Source organism: Tenrec ecaudatus, chromosome 5 (assembly GCF_050624435.1).
Source record: "Tenrec ecaudatus isolate mTenEca1 chromosome 5, mTenEca1.hap1, whole genome shotgun sequence".
Taxonomy (NCBI): Eukaryota; Metazoa; Chordata; class Mammalia; order Afrosoricida; family Tenrecidae; genus Tenrec; species Tenrec ecaudatus.
This window is the reverse complement of record NC_134534.1, coordinates 79,352,139-79,372,600: the sequence shown is the minus strand read 5'-3', so window position 1 is coordinate 79,372,600 and position 20,462 is coordinate 79,352,139. Positions and strand designations below refer to the sequence as shown.

Here is a 20,462-nt window from a genome sequence, read left to right as displayed (position 1 = left end):
GACTGTGTGCCAGCGCAGAAGGGCTCTCTCAGATGTCAATCGCCATGTCTTTCTTTCTTAGTGCCACTCGATGGTTTCAGGACAAGAACCCTTAGGTTAGTGGGCAGACACAAGCCTTTGACACCACTCGGCTCCCTATCCTCTGTGCAACTTGTTTCTAAAATCTAAACATATAAATTTACAACGCCGCACAGGAATGCAAGAAGGCTCTGCACTTTACTGATGTCGACAGGGTATTCTGTATGCGCCCTAGGTTTTCCTTGAGAAAGATGTCTAAGGCCTCAGAGTGAGCTCTGCTGGCAGCCCGTCCTCTTAGAGGGGCCAGTTTCACACGCAGTGCACTTGGAAAGGTCACTGCCAAAAGGACAGAACTGTGGAGCAAGAGACACCCCCCCACAAAAGTTTGTCAGTAGGTCAATGTTAACATGGTTTGGGGTTGTTTTTATTTTGGTGGGTTTTTGCGTTGTATGACAGTTTAAAATAGTTTAACATCAGTAGCCTGTGCCATTCCCCTACATCACTTTTTCCAATTTAAGGAAATGTGGCAGGTGGGCTCTAGGACTGTAGCTGATAAGGTAGCAGCTGATGAACTCCTCCTGAAGCTGTTTCCAAGCCACTTCCCATATGATGACGATCTGCACAGCAGGACATCCATCCCCCACCAGTCTCCTCATGGCCAGGAGGCCGGTCAGCTGGATTAGCAAGTACATCTCTCCATACACTTAGGACACGGTACATGCAGAAGCACCATTCAAGATAAGTGAGCACCTGTGTCTCTCAGTAGCTATAACCAACCACTCTTAAAAATGAGAAAGGCTCTCCAGTGAAATTAACAAATAAACAAAAAAATCTAGAGTTTCATTCACTCTCACCAAACTCACTGCTACGGAGTCGCTGACTCATAGTGACCCCATAGGACAGGACAGAACTGTCCCTGTGGGTTTCTGAGACTGTGGCTCTTTCTGGAAACATAAATCTGCCGTGCCCATCTTTCCATCTGTTCTCCAGAATCTCTTCAAAAATTCCAGAGCTGTTAGATAAGCCTGTAGAGAGGGAACACTCTTTAATTAGCATACTGTTGAAAAAGAATTCTCAGAATTGCTATCATTTCATACGGTTCCATCTCTTTTTGAATAACACAGCCTCACCAAGAAGCATCTGCTCTGGTTCCAAACAGCCTCTCAGTCCTCCTTCTGACAAACAATGAAACAGGAAAGGGAAATCCAGGCCTACCAAGTGGAACCCTTTCAGTGTGGATTGTTACACATGGTTGGCAGAAATGGTCTGCTTTCATTCTAAAGATGACAGTAAGTGTACTGTTACACCGCTTGTATTCAAATACCATTGCCCCTTTGAAGTCAAAGAATGTGCACTGTGTGGAGGTGGGTTTCGTGCTCCTGACAGCCCATTACACTGTAGTCTTAATTCAAAGAGGGTGCCCCATGGGTACTGAAGGGCAGAAAGTCCTCCCACACAAAAACTGTAAGGACAAGCCTCCGCTGGCAGTCAGAGTTTGTCTTTCAGATAACTAAATGATCGGCTCTCCAGAGCTTATTTCCATAAGGCAAGTCTGGCGGTAACTCAGCCAAGTTGAAGTTCTCAAGTTTTCTCTACTGGGGAGAATGCCTCATCATAACTAGTGTAAACATTGCCGATGTCTTTTCTATTGGGGTTCCCTAAGCACCCCTGCCTCCACCCAGGATCTCTGGAGGGGGGACCTAATTTCCTCCTGCCTCCAGTCACAGGACAAACTCTCTTCTAACATTTTATCAGAAAAGCTGGGCGCAAAATGGGTGACTAGACCTGAAGCCAGAAGTCCTTAACTCCTGCGCTGCACAACAGCGCCCTTAGGCTCAATGCTGGGGCGCCTCTAAGTCCCTCTCCAGGTTTCCTCCGGTCTCCTTGGCGGTCCGAAATGGATGTGCTATTCTCACCACCTGCCCCTTCTTCCATCACATGCAACACATGTAAATGTAAAAAGAAACTTGAATATTTCCGTAATGACTGAACATTCCCCATAGGGTGCCTGCCTGTATCTCCCCAAAGAAGACTTTGAGACCGTCTTGCGCATGCCCCCGCTAGGGAGCCAATCGGTGGTCAGCAGGACTGTTGCTATAGCCACACAGTGTTGGGGCTTTGCTAACACTGCTCACCTCAGCCCGCAGCCAATCGGCGGGCTGCTGAGCCGTTGCCATGACCACACTGTGTTAGGGCTGCCCAGGCGCCCTGCCTCGGGAACCAGACTAGCTGCTCTCGCCCCAGGACGCCCAGGGTCCTGGCAGCTCGCGCCCGCCGAGACTCCAACCACGGCCAGAGTCCCTGAGCGCCCAGCATGAACCGCAAGAAGCTGCAGAAGCTAACGGACACCTTAACTAAAAATTGCAAACATTGTAAGTAAGAAGCAAGTGCGAGATAGTGCAAATGTCTGTTGCTTCCTGCCTCCAGTGGGTATTTGACCTTGGAACCCCATCTTGCTGGTACTTTGCTGTGCCCCACCCTAAAGGAGAAGCCTGGAAGTGAATCCTGGCGGTGTGGTCTGTTGGGACTGCCCCCCCATGCCCAAGATCATTAAGGACCCTTCAGACATCCAACACTCGCACGCATGTACTTTCTTCCTTTCTGAACACGTTTCTTACAGAAAAGTGGATTTGGTTGTAGTATCAGACAGAGGCATAAAATAAGTACGAAAGAAGGACCACTGAACAGTATCCCAATCAACCGACTTCACCCTCCTGGAAACAAGACAACCCAGAGAGAATGGTTCGCAATGTCTTTAGGAAAGAAGTGCGCAAATGGCACTGGAAACTATCTCAGAGCAAGGAGATGCTTGGTAATCGAAGATCTCAACAAAACTAAATGCATGGTAATGAAGGTGTGCCCACCTTTAAACTTCCACTCTCCAGTTGCTGAGGGTGGGGATAGGGGGTTGAAAGACGACTTGGTGGTGACAAGCGTGCTTCCTAAAGTTTTCTACCTTAATAGCATGTCTTAAAAGGAGGCCCTAAAACTTCATAGGAAACTTGCAGAAACTTCTCAGACTGAAAAGCATAGTTCTTTGGGGACATGGATGCCATGATGATGGATTAGATGAGGAAGGTGTTGTCTGGGGATGAAGCTTCTAAAGTGTGGACTGATTGTCAAAACTGTTTTTTTCCACCTGAGAAAACAGGAATGGCCATGATCTGAGTTTTAATTTAAGGGATTATTATGCTTAGTATAATCTGAGTTTTTGTTGTTCTTCTCACCTATTGTTTTATTTAAAATGCTTTATTTCTGAGAAAAGACCAGGTATTCTCTAAATATAGGATAAAACATTTAAAAAATCATAAACAGTGCAATAACTACTGTATAAAATGCTGGATCTGATTTAGTTCCAGTTCAGTAAATTTGCAAGGGAAGAGAGATGGGGTTGTATCCCCATGAAGATCTATAGACCTGGAAACCCTTTAGGTCACTGGAAGCTGGAATTGGCTCCATGGCAGTAGGTAGGGTTTGCCGTATATTGCGAACGAGTCTATTTTAAAAGGTAAGTGGAAATGGAGTATAGTCAACTTTTTGGCTTATGTCAAATCATTTTTTAATGTAAGACTTCCATATAGTTAAAAATCACAAATAATATAATATAAAATTTCTTTAAGCATATGAGTGTCCCTACAAGTTCTAGTTTGTGTTTAGATGCTACATGATGTTGTCAGCAGGGGAAATGTATACTTTTTTGTACAATTGGGGGGAAAAGAATTTTAGGAGATGATCTATTTAATCCACTCTACAAGGTTGATCTATAAGACACATTTCCACTATTTCTAAAAGATGAAAATCCATTATTCCCCTTAATTTCATTTCTAGGATTTGAGAAACATATCAGCAAGAACTTTCCATGGCTAGCCTGCTGATCATTCAGGTCATAATTAAAGGCAATTTATATTTCAGGCATGATTGAAAAATGTTCCATTAGCATTTTACACAGTACACGATCATCATGCAGCCCTTTCCCCCACCATTAGCAGCTCTTTTTACATCAGAATTGTTCTTATTGTTCCTAGTGTTTAATGAAGTTACTAGCTCTTTTAGATTTTTCTCCCAGAGTGGTCAATGCTGTTCTTAAATTGTACCACCCAAGCCTAGAAGTAACGTCAAACCTGGCGGAGGTCATTGCGCTGAGTTCCTATGTCCCACGCTCCTTGATGTGTACACCGGTTCACCCGTGTTTCTTTTTAACACTCAAGGGAGTTTTGTTTTTTTAATAAAAATGTCTTCATTGTTGATACTTTATCTTTTAACTTATTTTATATTCTTGCTACAAGACCATCATCTTCGGTTCTGCAGACTTCAAATGGAGAGTGGGACGCTGCCCTTAAAAGATTATGTGGAAGTGTGTGTGTAGGAACACGTGCATATACTGAGCTCACTGCCATCAAGCTGATGTCAACGCATAGCAGCCCCAGAGCCCCCTGTGAGTTTCTGAGACTATGACTCCATGGAAGCAGAAAGCCCCGTCTTTTTCTGAAGAAGTGCCTGATGGTTTAAATTTTTGGACCTTCAACATGGCAGCCCAAAGCATAACCACCATGCCACCAGGTCTCAAAAGAGTATAGCGGTAGACATTTTACATTAAAAAAAAACGGCCTTTCTCCAAAGCACTGCTAATCAGTTGCGTGTAAATTTTCAAATGACCCATAACAGGAGCCTTATTGCGTACTAGAATATACTTAGAGTGCCGTCACTAGAGTAGGTGACAGCATTCAGAAATTCATGGTGTCACCTTTCAACTCCTGTGCGTGGCTTTTCTGGCACATCCTGCTCCTTGCATCTCTATTCCCACTCCTATTGGTTAAGGCAGAGAATGTCTCTCTGCTCAGTAGTGGGCACTGCATCCACCTGCATGCACCCAGACTGGCGGGAAGGATCAGAGAGGGTGATGAGTTAGCTAAATGACAGGGAACCCAGCCATAAAGACACCTCTGCGATAACCCTGCAGCCCTACCTGCTCCTTCACTACTTCAGACTCGCATAGTTTCGGTGCCTGCCCTGACAGTGTCCAGGGCTGTAGCCTGTGTCCACATATTCCCATGCCATGTACAGAGGGGGCTTCATAAGTTGTGGGAAATTGGAATGCAGATAGAGTGGTGTTTCTCACAAGCTTTTTGAAGCACCCTTCTACTTAAAATCTCTTTTATTAGAAAATAGATGATTCTGATTTTCGAATTTCTGCATATGGCTCACTAATGTCAGATTGGCACGGAGGGATCCTTGGGGGCACAGTGGTTAAGTGCTGGCTGTTAGCTGAAAGGTCAGCACTTTGAACCCACAAGCCAGCAGATCAGTCGAAGAGAGATGTAGCAGTCTGCTTCCATAAAGATCAAAACAAAACAAAAAGCATAAGGGGAAAAAAATCCCCATGGCTGGTTTTCCAGGTCTGTAAGCAGCAAGGCAGGCCGTGCAGTTACTGGTAGATTCTAATCACCAACTTTTTTTGGGTACTAGCTGGGGGCCTTAATCACGGCGTCGCAATCATACGTGGCACTTCTATGTGCTATGGGGCTGCTATTGTCGGAACACACTCACCAGAGCGCAGCAATGGCTTTTTAATTTCAACTGAAACCTCTTGCCTGGTTTTCAGGAACTTCATGTCCATTTCCTTGGAAAAGTAGGTTAGTATATATAGTGAATGTATAAAATTCACCAATACTGGTCATCAAAATGCTAAAAAGGAACATTCTTTAAAATGCTTTTATAGTTTCGCTGAGATACAGTTCACATACCATACATTTCAATGATTTAAACAAATTTAAGAATTACGCAACAACTTCCTCTCATTTTGTAACACATCAACCTGCCTTGCAAAGGCTAAAATCTCCCACAATCATTGTGTAGGGAATTTTGCTCACAGATATTTTTCCTACACACAACTGAACTTCTGTTTAATATTCTATTCCTGTCAGGAGGTAATACTTCTTTTTTCTTTAGTGGAAACAGTAACATTGGTCATTCTTAACTTAGGACTCTTAGACCTCAAACTAGAAGAATATTCTGATGACAATTATACATTTGGGGTGCATGCTGTAGCCTCCTCGTTAATTCTGAATTCAAGGTAAAACTCAATAGTAAAATATATTTTGTCTTATCTCTGTTCTGTTCTTCTCTAGTTAATACATATGAAGTAAACTGCCTAGTCAGCCTCTTTTATACCTTGGTGGGAGATGTAGCAGAGCGGCCTGGCGCAGTTGTTGGGCTGGATCGGAATGCGTTTAGGAATATCTTGCATATGACCTTCGGAATGACTGATGACATGATTATGGACAGAGGTAAGAAAACACAAAAGAAGCAGAGGCCAGACTCAGACATAACTGACAGAGGCTACAGTTGGAATATGTTCTTGATGGGATATTGTATATTTTCAAATACGCTTGAATATAAAATTTAGTTTTGCATAGGTCAAAGGGAAAGTAATTAAAAATTCAAGTATTTAAGAAGAATATAGTGTTAAGTAGCTAAAATTTTCACTTTGTCTCAGAAAATTAAAAAAAACTTATATTTATGTTTAGTAATATGGTAGCTATTGTAATAGTTTTTTCAATTATAATAGTTTTTAAAGGATAGTTAAATTCTCTTACAGCATAGAAAGTATTTCAATAAAAATTAAAATATAGCCCTTCTCTATGTAATAGGATTTTCCCCCCCTCAGGTACCGAAATAAAAGTATATACTGGATAATAATTAATGTTATCATTGATTTATTTAGATGTTAGTACATTACTCTCGAGAAACCCTATAGATAATGTTAGTTTAGTTCCAGACTGCCACGATAAAGCAAATAGCACAATAAGCTGTGTCATTACAGGGGGTCATCCAAAGGTTTTAGCTCCCTAATGTATGTCAAAGCTATATTAACACTAAATTGTGATGTATTTAGTATGTAATTACATTATGAGAAATAATTGTGAAAGTTACCAAAATGGACAGAAGAGACACGCACAAAGTAAGTGCTGTTGAAACTGCTGCCCATGGCCTTGCTGGTGACAGTGTTACCTCACACCTCCATTCCTAAAGAAAAAAGAAATGCATATCTATAAAGCTCAATAAAATGTGGTTTGCCTGTTAAATATTTGAGTAGTTAGGATTTTTCTTTATGTCCATAAAATATAAAGATTGAAATGAGAGTTTAAATAAGAGTTTTCTGGTAATATGATGCATTGGTTTCTTCCTTTATCAAATGAAGACCTGGGACCATGTAGCCTTGACGTTCCCTCTAGATTTTAAAGAAGGAAGTATTAGTTTGGGTCATTCTGTAGAGGGCAGATGCTCACAAGTGTGTGACATCCCGCTTCTCTCTCATTAGTGTTCCGGGGTTTTGATAAAGACAACGACGGCTGTATCAACGTAGCAGAGTGGATTAATGGACTGTCAGTGTTTCTTCGAGGGTCTTTGGAAGAAAAAATGAAATGTAAGAATTCAGGTTATCTCAATTAATGGGTAATGGACTTTATGATCAGAGTCAACAAACCTCAAGTAGGTAAATTAGACAATGGAGTGGGTGGTCTGTTTGCTCATTGTAATGGCCGCCGTGTACCGCTGACGTGCGTGGAGCGAACCCAAGTCAATGGTAATAGATGGGGGGTGGGGTAAGGTGCAAAGGAAAATGAATAGATTAGATCCCAAGAAATCATTCCTGTCACACAAGACCTCACAGGCATACATTACTCATGTTAACAGTGTAAGTTTGCTTTTAGGTATCAAACTTCCTCACTTTACTTGAATTGCGACTGTAGAACAAGGGAAGGTCGATTCCAATGTTCAGATTCTTAGTACACAATTCATTCTGATCGCCTCTGTTTAAGAGCCCCATGCGAATCCCTCTCCCTAGAGTAACGAGGTGAAAATGTTCACAATATTGTTCGTTGGTATGTTTTCATAGCTGACTGTAAGGAAACATACTACAAAGATTGGTGAGTATATTCCACTAGCATATCTGAAGTCCTTAGGATGGAAGTCCAAGTGTTCTGGGGTTGCTAAAAGCACCAGCAATATACATCTTTGCTTAGAAAACTTGATTAGAGCAAATGTTTGCAATAGTAACAAATTGATTATTTGTTATTTTTTTTAAAAGATTGCTTTGAAGTGTTTGATTTGAATGGTGATGGATTCATTTCAAAGGAGGAAATGTTTCACATGTTGAAGAACAGCCTGCTCAAACAGCCATCGGAAGAAGATCCCGATGAGGGAATTAAAGATTTGGTTGAAATAACACTTAAGAAAATGGTAAATATTGCTAAATTAGAATTTACCTTGAAATTGACAGGCTAGATATGGAATGGAGTTAAGAATTGATTCTTATTGCTCCATAATTGCTGCCTAATGAAGAAAAAGCTTGAATATGAAAAGTTCTTAGCACGTGGCTTGCCTCTTCCAGGACTATGACCACGATGGGAAGCTGTCTTTTACAGACTATGAAGAAGCTGTGAGAGAAGAGATTCTTCTGCTGGAAGCTTTCGGGCCATGTTTACCTGATCCAAAGGTAATGATGGTACTTTTTCACTGGACCATGACCAAACTATGAAAACATAAACTAGGGAAAGGAATCCTGGATTAATTGGCTGACGAGTAGCAGATCAGATTAAGTTCACCCATAGAGAATTCCTTCTAAATCTGAACATCCCACTGATGAGGAATTTATCTATTTTTTTCAGACTATTTGTGCAGCCCAAAGGACCCTGGTGGTGTAGTGGACTTTCCAAATCACTGAACTGCCCAATCCATTGGGCTGCTAACTGCAAGGTCAGTAATTGAACTCACCAGCTGCTCTGCAGAAGATGAGACTCAGAACCCGACAGGGAGAGTTGTACTCCATTCTATAGGGCCAATGAACCTATATTGGAAAAGGACTCACCTGGCAATGAGGTTGGGCATGCATAGAGGGACCAAGTCTTAGGAAAATTGGAACCTGAATTTTGTCTTGAAATTAATTGAGAGTTCAATGAAACATTTAAAGCGGGTAGAATGATGTGATAGGGAAATATTACTGCAACGGTTAAGTGCTCAGTTGCTAACGGAAAGATCAGCAAATCAAGCCCACCAGCAGGAGAAGGGTAATATTCTGCTTCTATAAAGATTACAGCCTTGCAAACCCTATGGGACTTAACTCTCTGGGGTTACTGTGAATTAGAAGTAACTGGATGGCAAGGATGTTGAATTAGATGTTAGACTGTGTCACCTGCTGCTTTCTCAAAAAGTCCACCAAGGTGTATTGACCAAATTCTTGGTTTTCCCGAAGACCACCCCGATTGGTGCCTTCCTTGACTCAGTAAATGGGACCCCATATACTGTAGTGTTCTGATAGAAATCAAAGAACATTTCTAAATTTCTCTCTTGTAGCAGTACTGGCTTAACAAAGGTTCTGAAATCAGAGCATCAGCTTTCTCTCTGACTCATCTAGTCTCTCTCCCATGTGTGTTTGTTCCTGGCACTGCACCTGCTTTCCCATGGCCCCTCAATGCCTTGGCCTTGATTGCTTCTCCCCTGAACATTCAAGGCCTCAGTTCTTCTTCCACTCCTTCACTGTCATCCTGACTTCCTTCACTAGTCTTCCTTCTCCACCCTTTAACTTCTCGTCACAGTCATTACCTCACCCGGAATGATAATTTCCTCATTTGTTCATTGTCTGTCTCATCGCTCAGATGTGTCTTTCCTGAGGAACTCCCTTCTTTCTTTTCTTTTCATGGTTATTTATCTACATGCTGTGCTCAACACACAGGCCGTTCCCGAAGGAATGAGGGAGTCTGAAAAGTGTCTGATAGACATTTCTCTATCGATCTCTTGCTGGTTCCTCAGGAACTGCTTTGTCATTTACCGTCTATTCTCTGCAGCTTCTCTTCTGTCTGCTGACACCTTTTCATCGGAGTTCAAGCATATTCAAGCCTGTCCACCTTGAATCAAAGGAAAGGAAAGAGTGGGGGAGGAAAGATACATAAGTGAGAACTTATCTGAATTCCATTAAAAAAAACCTGATAGCAATCCTATAGGATAGATTAGAACTGTTCCTCGTTCGCAAGGCTGTAGATATTTACAAGAGCAAAAAACCTTCGCCTCCTCCTCCTCCTCCTCCTGCAGAACAGCTGGTGGGTTCAAACTGTAACTTTGTGATTAGCAGCCCAATTTGCCATGCACTGTGCCACAAGGGCCCCATAACCCCACCCTTGCTGCTTACTTCCATTTCTCCTGCTATTCCCCTGCAGTGACTTCCTTTTACAGTCAAGGGTTTTGGAAGGATTCCTAGATTTATAACTTACCATATGACCCAGGTTCTTCCTATCTATATTAATGATGAAGGCTATGTATTGTTGTCGGGTTCTTGTTCTTCTGGACCCCTTTCCTTTCTGATCCTGGCTATCAGATTGACTTCTCCTCTCTGCAGCATCCTGGGGCCATTCCTCAGCCTTGTATGACCTGAGATGCTCAGCTGAGGGCAGCGGTGTTTTCAATAATCTTATAGACCGTTCTCTTCATTAGACTGGAGAATGTAAAGGGTTAGACCGACATGGATTTTTTGTGTTACTCAGAATATAATCAGTTCTGGCACAATTCCAAGCACAATGGGAGAAAATTATAATTTCTTGAGTCCATCCCCCTCAGTTATCTGTCTCTCTTCACAAACTTTGAGGAGACACGTAGACACTTTGTTTGGTTCTGAATTGTTGGAAATGTATACTAATTTGGGAACTTTTATTTTACAGAGACAAGTGGAATTTGAAACCCAAGTATTCAAAGATTCACATGAATTCAATTATGACATATGAGCATCCAAATGTCTGTGTTGTCTCGGGAGTAAAAGAGGCAACGGCATATTGTTTATTTTTCCTCCATAGCTGAGAATGATGGTGAATTGTGCATTTGGCTGGGGTGGAAAAGGAGGACTCACGCGTTCCATTTAATGTTGGTGTAAGGTGCAAGTCAAATAGATGGAAAATAAGGTTTTAGTTAGATTATAGTTACTTTCCACAGAATATCTTTGCAAGCATGTGGCTGTCCTAAAACATCTAGAATAATGAATGGAAATAAGATAATCACATGGATTATTCTTATGAATATTCATTCCTTATGTCTGAATAGCTCTGAGTATAGATTTAAGAATTATTGAAACTACCAAATTCCCCTGTGTAGGCAATGGGATAGATGTCAGTTCACCTCTGTGAGCAACGTCCTCTTTCAGATGAGACCTCAAGAAGGGGATGGTTCCTGCACACCATTCCTGAACATTTAGATCAACAACCCTATCTTTCGAAGAATTCTGTATAGCAGGAAACATGAGGAAGAGATTTTCAGATACTCATGGAATCCAGTTTTTATGGAGCCCTTGAAGATGAAGTACCCCTAAAATCAATTATCCCCTGAAGAAATCATTATACCTTGGGCAGAACCATATTGTTGTTAAACACTATTGAATCTGCCCTGATTCATAGTGACCCCATATACGAAAGAAGCAAACACTTCTTGATCCCGCAGTCTTCTCACCGTGGCTCCATGCGTGAGCCCATTGCTGCAGTCAATGTTTTGATCCATGTCTTCGGCGCTCTTCCTCTTTTTACGTGACCTTCTGCTTTGCCAACCATGCTGCCCTTCTTCAAGGACGGGTGTGTCTTGGTAATCTGTGAAAGGTCTTTAATACAGAGCCTCCCCTTCCTCACTTACAAGGACCATTCTGCCTGCGGATCTTCCAAGACAGATGCGTTCCTTTGCCTGGCACTCCATTTTCACCAGCCCCGTTTTTCAAAGGCATTAGATGCACTCTGGCTGTCTGTCTTCACTGTTCACTTTTCTAGTGCGTAGAGGGGAGGGCACGTATCATGGCTTGAGTCCGGAGCACCTCAGTCCTCAAAGTGACATCCTTCCTTTCGAACTCTTTCCAAGAGGCCTTTTGCAGCACATCTACCCAACGCAGTATACTGTTTGATTTCTTGACTGCTACTTTCATGACTGTGTATCCAAGTAGAGTAAAATCCTTGACAGTTTCAATATTTTCTCAATTTATCATGTTGATTCATTTGAGAATATTTTTTGTTTTCTTTACATTGAGGTGTAATCCAGATAAGGGCAAGTTCAAGTCCTCTTTACTTTCAACAAAGAAGATTGTGTCACCTGCCTCTCACAGGCGGTTACTGAGCCTTCCTTCATCTGATGTCACATCCTCCTTCATACAGTCTAGCCCAAGAGTCGGCAACCTGTGGCTTGCTAGCCTTGGCCCTGTCGGTACATACGCATGGCCCTGAAATACAAGTGAAAAAATTTAAAGAATATCATTTTGATAATGGTGGTTTGATTTATTTGTAAAATATACTTATGGCTCTTGATTAATTTTTAAATGGTTGTGAGGAACAGGCTGAGCTCTTCAGTCTTGAGTTTGCCGACCCCTGGTCTGACCTCACATGTTTTGTTCAGCAGACATATTGAGTAAGTGTGGTGGAAGCGTACAACCCTAATGGAAGCATACCTTGCCAGATGTTAAGTCATGCGGTCATTGCCTTTTTTTGTTTACATGAGTGCCTTTTGTATGTTCAAATTCTACACGTGCTGGATTTCCCATTCTTCACAATGTTATCCATATTTTTATGACCCGTGCAATCAAATGACTTTGCCTAGCCAATAAGATGCAAGTAAACATCTCTCTAATATTCTCTTTAGCCAATACCCATGGACATCAGCAATGATATCCCTTATTCTATGACCTCTTCCAAATCTGGCTTGAATTTCTGGAAGCTCCCTGTAGATGTACTGCTGCAATCTCATTGTTGAATTACCTTCAGCAAAGTTTTACTTGCATGTGGTAATAATGGTATTATTAAATAATTTCTTCATTCTTTTGAGTCACTTTTCTTTGGACTGTGCAAAAATATGTTTTTTCCCCAGTTAGATAATCAGTTAGCTGTCTTCCAAATTTCTTGGGATAGACTAGTGAGTGCTTCCATTTCCTCATTAGTTTGAAACATTTCAACTGATATTCTGTCAAATTCTGCAATTCAACTAGCTTTGCCTCAAAAGAAAATAAATATACTCTTAAAGCATTATCTATAGGTGATCAAATTGACAGCCATAACCATAAATGTTATGTGATAAGCTTAGAGAGCAATGAGTATTTGTTAATGACGTGAAATAGTTTTAAAAAGTTAGAGGAACAGGTGAGACAACTTGAAGAATGTAACCAATATCTCTGAATTGTACATGTAGAAATTGTTGACACTGTTTGTGCTTTGTGTGTTATTTTCATCAAGATAGAAATGGAAAGATAAAAATTAAACTACTGAATTTCCTTGGTTAATAAATGTCATCAAAAACGAAAGACTGTTGCCATTTGGCAAGCATTTATTAAACATCATTGCATCATAAACTGAAGGAGAAACAGCAGAATGAAAAGTACATGTATATTAATATGTTTTATATTGTCACTGTTTGAAGTTGCTAGATTTTGGGTTTCTAGAGGCAGGCATGTATCCCCACATGTGTTTACGTGTGTGATTGCTAAGCACATCTCTGCCTATCATGGGCTGTCAACAAGCACTGCAGGCTGGACTAGCAAATGAAAACTGCCAACTCTCAATATGTTAAGGGAGAGGAATGGCTTTTTGCTTCATAAGATTAGCAGAAGGGACTCTGATGGCATCATGGTTAAGTGCTCGGCTGCCACCCTAAAGGTCGGTGGGATGATAATGTAAAGCTCTAGTGATGTTTTCCTATAAAGATCAAGGCCTAGGAAACCTTGTGGGGACAATTCTACTTTGTTGTACAGGGTTCCTATGAGTCAGCATGTGTTCAGTGGCACCAAGCAACAAAGATGAATGGGTGATTCATAAGCTTAGCTTCCAGGTTAGCTATGGAACCATTCCAGGGACCGAACCCCAAGTGCTCCTCTGAGGCTGATGGCTCAGGTGCAGGACTCACTGGCGTGACTGTCCTCCCTGTACTTCACTAGGCTCTCAGCACATTGTTCTGTAATTGTCGACGTATTTCCCCACACTGGCCTGTGTCTCCAAAGATAAAATTCACCTCTGTGTTGGCTTCTGATGGGTTCTGATTCCCACCGACTCAAAAACCTAGAGACACAATCAGTTACACTTTCATGTGTTAGTTTCTGCTACTTTAGAAAGCATGTCCTTAAGAAGCAGAAAGAAGTCTTTTACCAATAGTTGTTTTATATTTTGTCCAAGCTTGGGATAGTAAGATAATCTTCTTACTATATAAATTTAAATGAACTGGTAAATTGTGTAACAGAATGGGCTGTTAACAAATAAATGGAATAACATCATGAAATAAAGCATATGATATTCTATTGTCCAAGTACTATTTTAATTTTATATGCTCATAATAGGTGGGCTTTGACATAATGTTACACCAGCAAGTAATGCATCACACAATACTTTTCATTAAAAAAAGCTTCTTCTGATAAAAAGATTATAAATACATGGGCCAATAACTCTATTTTTGTGGATTAATGTATTTACATATGTACACCTCTATGTTTATACCTCTATGCATGTACATATATTTATATGGCAATACACTGAGGTAGAAGATGGACTTTGGGCCTCTGCTCAAACCCTCCCTCAATACAAGAACACCTTGTTCTAACCAATCATCATTCTGAGATGTTCACCCTCCTGATACAATCACTGAAGACAAAACAGGTGCATAAGCAAATGTAAAGAGGGCAAATGGTGCCCGGCTATTAAAAGATATAGCATCTGGGGATATAGCATTAAAAGATATAGCATAAAGGCTTGAAGTTACACAAGCCACCATTCAGCAGTGAAGCAAAAAGTCCACATGGAAGAAGCACACTGTCAGTGTGACCATGAAGAGTCATAAGGACCGGCTAATAGGCATCAGCAGACACATAACAAACAAAAACATATTGTTGAAAATGAGGGGAGCTGGAACAGAGACCCAAAGCCCATCTGTAGATAGTGGAACAACCTCCCCACAGAAGGCACACAGGAAAGGGATGAGTCACCAGAGTGCAGTAAAGCATTGATGAAACACACTATATTCATCTGGTGTGTATTCCTCCACTATATTCCTTGAGGCTTCCTCACCCACCCACCCCCACCCCCATACAATGACCCCAGTGCTGCTTCTCAATACAGACTAGACTGGAACATGTACACCGGTGTAGATAAGAAATGGGAGCTCATGACACACAGAATCCAAAATAGGAGTGGGAATTGTGATACCAGAAGGATGGGCGGAAGAGACAGAGAGGAAGGGAGAAAGGGGGAACCAATCGCAATGATCAACACATAACCATACACCCCTCTCCAGGGGGAAGAACAACAGAAAGCATGGGGAAAGGGAGACAGTGGTCAGAGTGAGAGATGAAAATAATAACAATGTTCAATCTATCAGGAGGATTGTGAGGGTGGGAGGAGTAGTGGGGATGAAATAACAGCTGGTACCAAGGGTTCAATAGAAAGTAAATGTCTAGAATTTGTTGTTTTACAAATTGAAAACTTGCGACAATGTGTCTGATTTCCTCTTTATCCCCTTCATTTTGTACTCTGCTCCACAGGAAGGATTGAGGTGTTAAGGAAAAATGAAGTACCGTATATACTGTGTATAAGCCGAGTTTTTCAGCACAACAAAAAATGTGCTGAAAAACTGGGGTTCGGCTTATACACGGGTCAGTGGTACCCCAGCGAGGTGTAACATCTAGCTGTACACCCCCCACCCCCAGATAACCGACGAGTGCCCGTTATCTCGCAGGCGATTGCCATTCCTCCGCTGTTCATTCAAAGTCTTGCTGACATTGCAGGGTTTTGAATGTTTGTTTACTCACATCTAACCAATCAGAGCCATCCTATGACATGGATGGCTCCAATTCACAGAAGAACCCATAGTGATTCACTTACGCGGGCAGCTGAACTGGTAAGGATGTGTCTGTGTCTGTGTTCCGTCTCTCCCCTCTGGTCTCTATGTTAATTCACATCCTGCATTCCCTGCAAGGACTACCCCTCTCCCCCAGTGAACACATTGGGGGGGGGGGGGGAACGGCAATACCATGAAAGTTCTTTTTCAAAGTCTTGTTTTTTTATCTGATTATAAATGGATACTCTTGAACCAAAATAAAAACACCGGTCATATGAGGCTAGTTTCAAAATGAAGGTTGTGTCAAGAGCAGAAGAGAGCAATAACAGTATTGCAAGTAGGGAATTCTGTGTTGACGAAAAGCAAATGAGGGAATGGCGGAAAATGAAGGCTGACTTGGAACAGATTCCAAAAGCTCGTCGTGTTTTAACATCTTTTTATGGGGCTCTAGAGAGTGAATTCCATAAATGGGTTATGAAGTGTTGTCAAATGGTTACTTTGTAACATGCATGGAAATCCGTATACGTGCTCTACAAATGGCTAAGGATGACAAATATAAAGCACCAGGCATTGAAAAATTTGCTGCATCAGCAGGATGGTGTACCCACTTCATGAATAGGTTTAGCCTACTATGTTTGAGACAAAGAACAAAGATTTTCCAGAAATTGCCACAAGACCTTGAAGAAAATATTACCATATTTCATTCCAGTCATTTATTATAGAACAAAGAAGGATTTATAATTATGACCTGGCAGATATTGGGTATATGGATGAAACTGCCATGACTTTTGATCTTCCAAGCAACAGAACTGTGGCAAGTTTAGAAGAAAAAAAGGCTTTAAAGAAAAAGCCATCATCACTTGTTTGGGATATGTTCAGAGCCCACCTATCAGATGACATTAAAAAAATTGGCAAAATCTGGTAAAGTTACTTTAGCTGTTATCCCAGCTGGGCTTACATCTGTACTGCAGCCTCTGGATGTATCCTTGAATAAGCCTTTTAAAGACCTTGAGCGAAGGATGTGGCATGAGTGGATCTCATCTGGTCAAGCCTGAATAACAAAAGGAGGAAATCTCATGAAGCCTGACATAGAGTTAATAGCACAGTGGGTTCAAGATGCATGGGATAACATTCCTGAAGACATGGCGCGACGTGCCTTCCAGAAATGTAGTGTCAGTAATGCTATGGATGGCAGTGAAGACTGCGCTTTGTGTGAAAATGACAGCAGTGATGGTATGGCGATCTCAGTGAGGACAGTGTTGATACTGTCCTTACATCAGCTGAAGCCCTGCATTGGGATATGGATGATGATGAGGACTCTAGTTTTGAAGGATTTTAACTCTACATTTTAGCTTGGTTGCTGATTGAGCTCAGGGAATAGTACTCTTAAGGTATCATTGTTGATACCTTATTGTTTTTGTTGAACCTATTTTCCACTTACTATGCTGGTTTACTAATGTTAAATGTCTTCTTGGCCTTTTATTTATGTTTTTATTTAAAATATTCAAATACATTATCCCACTGCTGTCTCAATTTTTCATAACATCATTTTCATTTGTTTTGATTATTGAAACTCACAAATAGCTTCTGCATTTTCCACCCTAGGCTTATACTCGAGTCAATCAGTTTTTCTGGTTTCCCAGGTAATAATTAGGTACCCGGCTTATACTCGGGTCAGCTTATATTCGAGTATATACAGTAGATTTGTATACAGGGGTAACTGTAAAACATTGCTATAAGAAACCAAAGGAGACCTACATAAGTGGACAACAACCATCCCATGCTCATGTATAGAAAGACAATGTAATCTACAGCTACATTACCATCCTTATCTAGATCTAATCATACTCCTTTAAAGATGTGGAAAAGCTAATCATCAACTTTATGTGGACAGAAATTCGTAAAAAGGAAAGCACCCTAATGAATAAAGTAGGAGGCCTCATACTTCGACATTAAAAGCTACTATACAGCCTCTGTAGAGCCCTGGCGCTGCATTGGCTACCTGTTGGGTTGTGATCTACATAGTCAGCAGTTCAAAACTATCAGTCGCATCTCAGGAGAAAGACTGGGCTTTCTACTCCCATAAATGATTACAGTCTCAGAAGCTCACAGGAGGTCACTATGAGCTCATACAATGTTATACAATGTTAGCAATGTTAGCTTATACAGCCACTATAATCAGAACAAACTTGTGCTGGTAGTGTACTGGCACTAGTACATTGACAAGCATCTAGACCAATGAAACAATTGAAAACAGAAGTAAATCTATCCATCTGTGGACAGCTGACTTTTGACAAACGCCTAAATTAAGTCATTATATAGGGAAGAAAATGTTTTTCTAACAAATGGCACTAGTAAAAGTAGAATGAAACAAGATCCATATCACATACTATACATAAAAACTAACTCTGAATGAATCAAAAGCCTGAATGTAAAGCCTAAAACTATAAGCACTATCAAAGAAAAGATATGGAAAACTCAGAAGCCCTAATGAACAAAATAAATATATTACCTTTCAACGGAAAATAGACTAGATGCCTAGAATCTTCTAAAATTAAACATTTATGCACATCAAAAGACTTCCCCCCAAAAGTAAGAACAGAACCAACAGACAAAGTGGTGGTAATTTGCTATGACATTTCAGACAAGGAACTAATCTCTAAAATTTATATAAAACATTTATGTAAAACTGAAACAATTCACTTTAAAATGGGTAGAGAGAATGAAAAGACACTTCACCAAAAATGGAGTGTAGAAAGCCAACAAGCATGGTGACATAGTCATGATCGTTACCCACGAGAGAGACGCAAATCAAAACAACCATAAGATATCATCTCACCTTAGCATTAATAGTCAAATTGGAAAGAAAAAAGAAACATTAATTACTGGTGGGCACAGGGAGAGACTCTAACCTGCATCCGTGCAGGTAGGAATGCATAATTATGGCAATCCTTGGTTAAACCATATTACCTTCTAAAATATTGAAGATATTTCCAGACCATCCCTTAGTTGGGGGCAGGCTGGGGCTTTCCAACAGCCGGACAGCAATGCTTTTCTCTCCAGACATCATGGTCTGTATTTTTTCCCTTCTCCCCAAATCTCGACCTAGTCCCACTTGTTACGTGTCTGAGTACTTTCCCTTGACATGTTTGAGCAGGAGGCCTTTGTGTTTCTCTTTTGAGTAAATAAAGATGTTTGTTTCAGACAAAAAAAACAATCCTTATACATCAGCCCTTATTATCCTAGAAGATTGTGCAGGTGCACTTTTATGATAGAGAAAAAAAATCTTTCAGGAAACTTCCCTGCCCTTTTTCTTACCAATGCTTGAAATTTCAATGACTTGAAAATATCTTCATCTCTCACAACGGTCCTGTGGTCTTTAAGAAAATATACCAAGATTACCCCTATGGAATGCCACAAAATGCAATCATCTTTTGAGTTGACCTCTAGACATTGGATTTAGCTGCAGTAGCAGATGCCTCTTAAAGCCAGTATTAGAAAGGGGTCTTTTTGAAGACATTGAAAGGAGACTCGGGCAAGCATGTTACTGAGAGAACTGGTGTTTCGCCATCCACTTATGTCAAAGACATGCTTAGCCACATTTTGTGATGAAAAAGTCCATGCCAGATTTAAACTAGAGCCTAATAGTGATATCTTTTGGCTTGTCCTTGTAACTATGCCATCAAGCGATGGTGGAAAATCAATAGCATGCCGCTTTTATTAAACTGACCAAAACAGGTACCCTGATACAAGCTAAAAACACAGGGAATCCATAACAGATTAACTCCTCAGGACCAATAAGGGGAGCAGCCATACTCGGAGGGTAAGGGTATGGAGGTGGGGAGAGTAAGAGGGAACCGATCACAGTGATCGACATATGACCTCCAGCCCAGGGGAATGGACAGCAGAAAAGTGGGTAAAATAAGACAGTAGTCAGTGTAAAACATAGAAAATAATTATAAATTATCAAGGGGACATGGGGGAGGGAGAAGGGTGAGAGGGAGGGAGGGTGGTGAAGGAGGGGGGAAATGAGCTTATGCCAGGGACTCAAGTAGAAAGAAAATGTTTTGGAAAAGATGATGATGCCATATTGTACAGATGTGTTTGATAAAAATGGATATATGTATGGATTGTGATAAGAGTTGTAAGAGCCCCCAATAAAATAAAATTTAAAATGTTTCTGGAAAAATTATATTGGGAATATATTGGGAAAAGTACCGTATGACCCAGCAATAACAGTACTATGTGTAAATGCTACAGAAATAAGAGCTATTACATGAACAGATACAAGCATACTTGTGTTCATTTTGGTATATAAATACTAACAAAAAGATAAAAACAATCAAAATGAATATCAACAGATTAATAGATAAACTATGATACATATACATAATAGAATCTTACATAGCATGAAAGAATAGAGAAAATCTGAAAATACCATACAACATGGATAAACCTGGAGGATTTTATGCTCAGTGAAATTAGTCTATCACAAAAGGACAGATATTGTATAAGGCCACTTTTATAAAAAGTCAATAAAATGCTTTCACATAGAAAGACTGATTTACAATTACCTAGAGTGGGAAGTGAAGGGAAGATAAATATTGAGGGTA

The 20,462-nt window shown here is 40.7% G+C and overlaps 1 protein-coding gene across 2 annotated transcripts; it reads left to right on the top strand.

Annotated features, from left to right (window-relative positions):
- Positions 1-2,181: 2,181 nt before the first annotated feature.
- Positions 2,182-14,275, top strand: CLXN (calaxin). Of its 2 annotated transcripts, XR_012784504.1 has the most exons (7): positions 2,183-2,390; positions 6,147-6,305; positions 7,340-7,444; positions 8,108-8,259; positions 8,411-8,515; positions 8,688-8,775; positions 10,731-14,275. XR_012784504.1 is itself a non-coding variant. In XM_075549652.1 (6 exons), exons 1-6 carry the CDS (start codon positions 2,333-2,335, stop codon positions 10,791-10,793), a joined length of 642 nt encoding a protein of 213 aa, XP_075405767.1. In that variant the 5' UTR covers positions 2,182-2,332; the 3' UTR covers positions 10,794-14,275. The 2 variants fall into 2 exon arrangements, 1 of the variants encoding a protein (XP_075405767.1); XM_075549652.1 differs by lacking the exon at positions 8,688-8,775 and having other exon boundaries at positions 2,182-2,390.
- Positions 14,276-20,462: the final 6,187 nt, after the last annotated feature.

Coding starts and splice junctions, on each gene's coding strand:
- CLXN (XM_075549652.1), top strand. CDS start 2,333: ATGAACCGCAAGAAGCTGCAGAAGCTAACGGACACCTTAACTAAAAAT. Junction 6,306..7,339: donor TGACATGATTATGGACAGAG/GTAAGAAAACAC, acceptor CTCTCTCATTAG/TGTTCCGGGGTTTTGATAAA. Junction 7,445..8,107: donor TTTGGAAGAAAAAATGAAAT/GTAAGAATTCAG, acceptor TTTTTTTAAAAG/ATTGCTTTGAAGTGTTTGAT.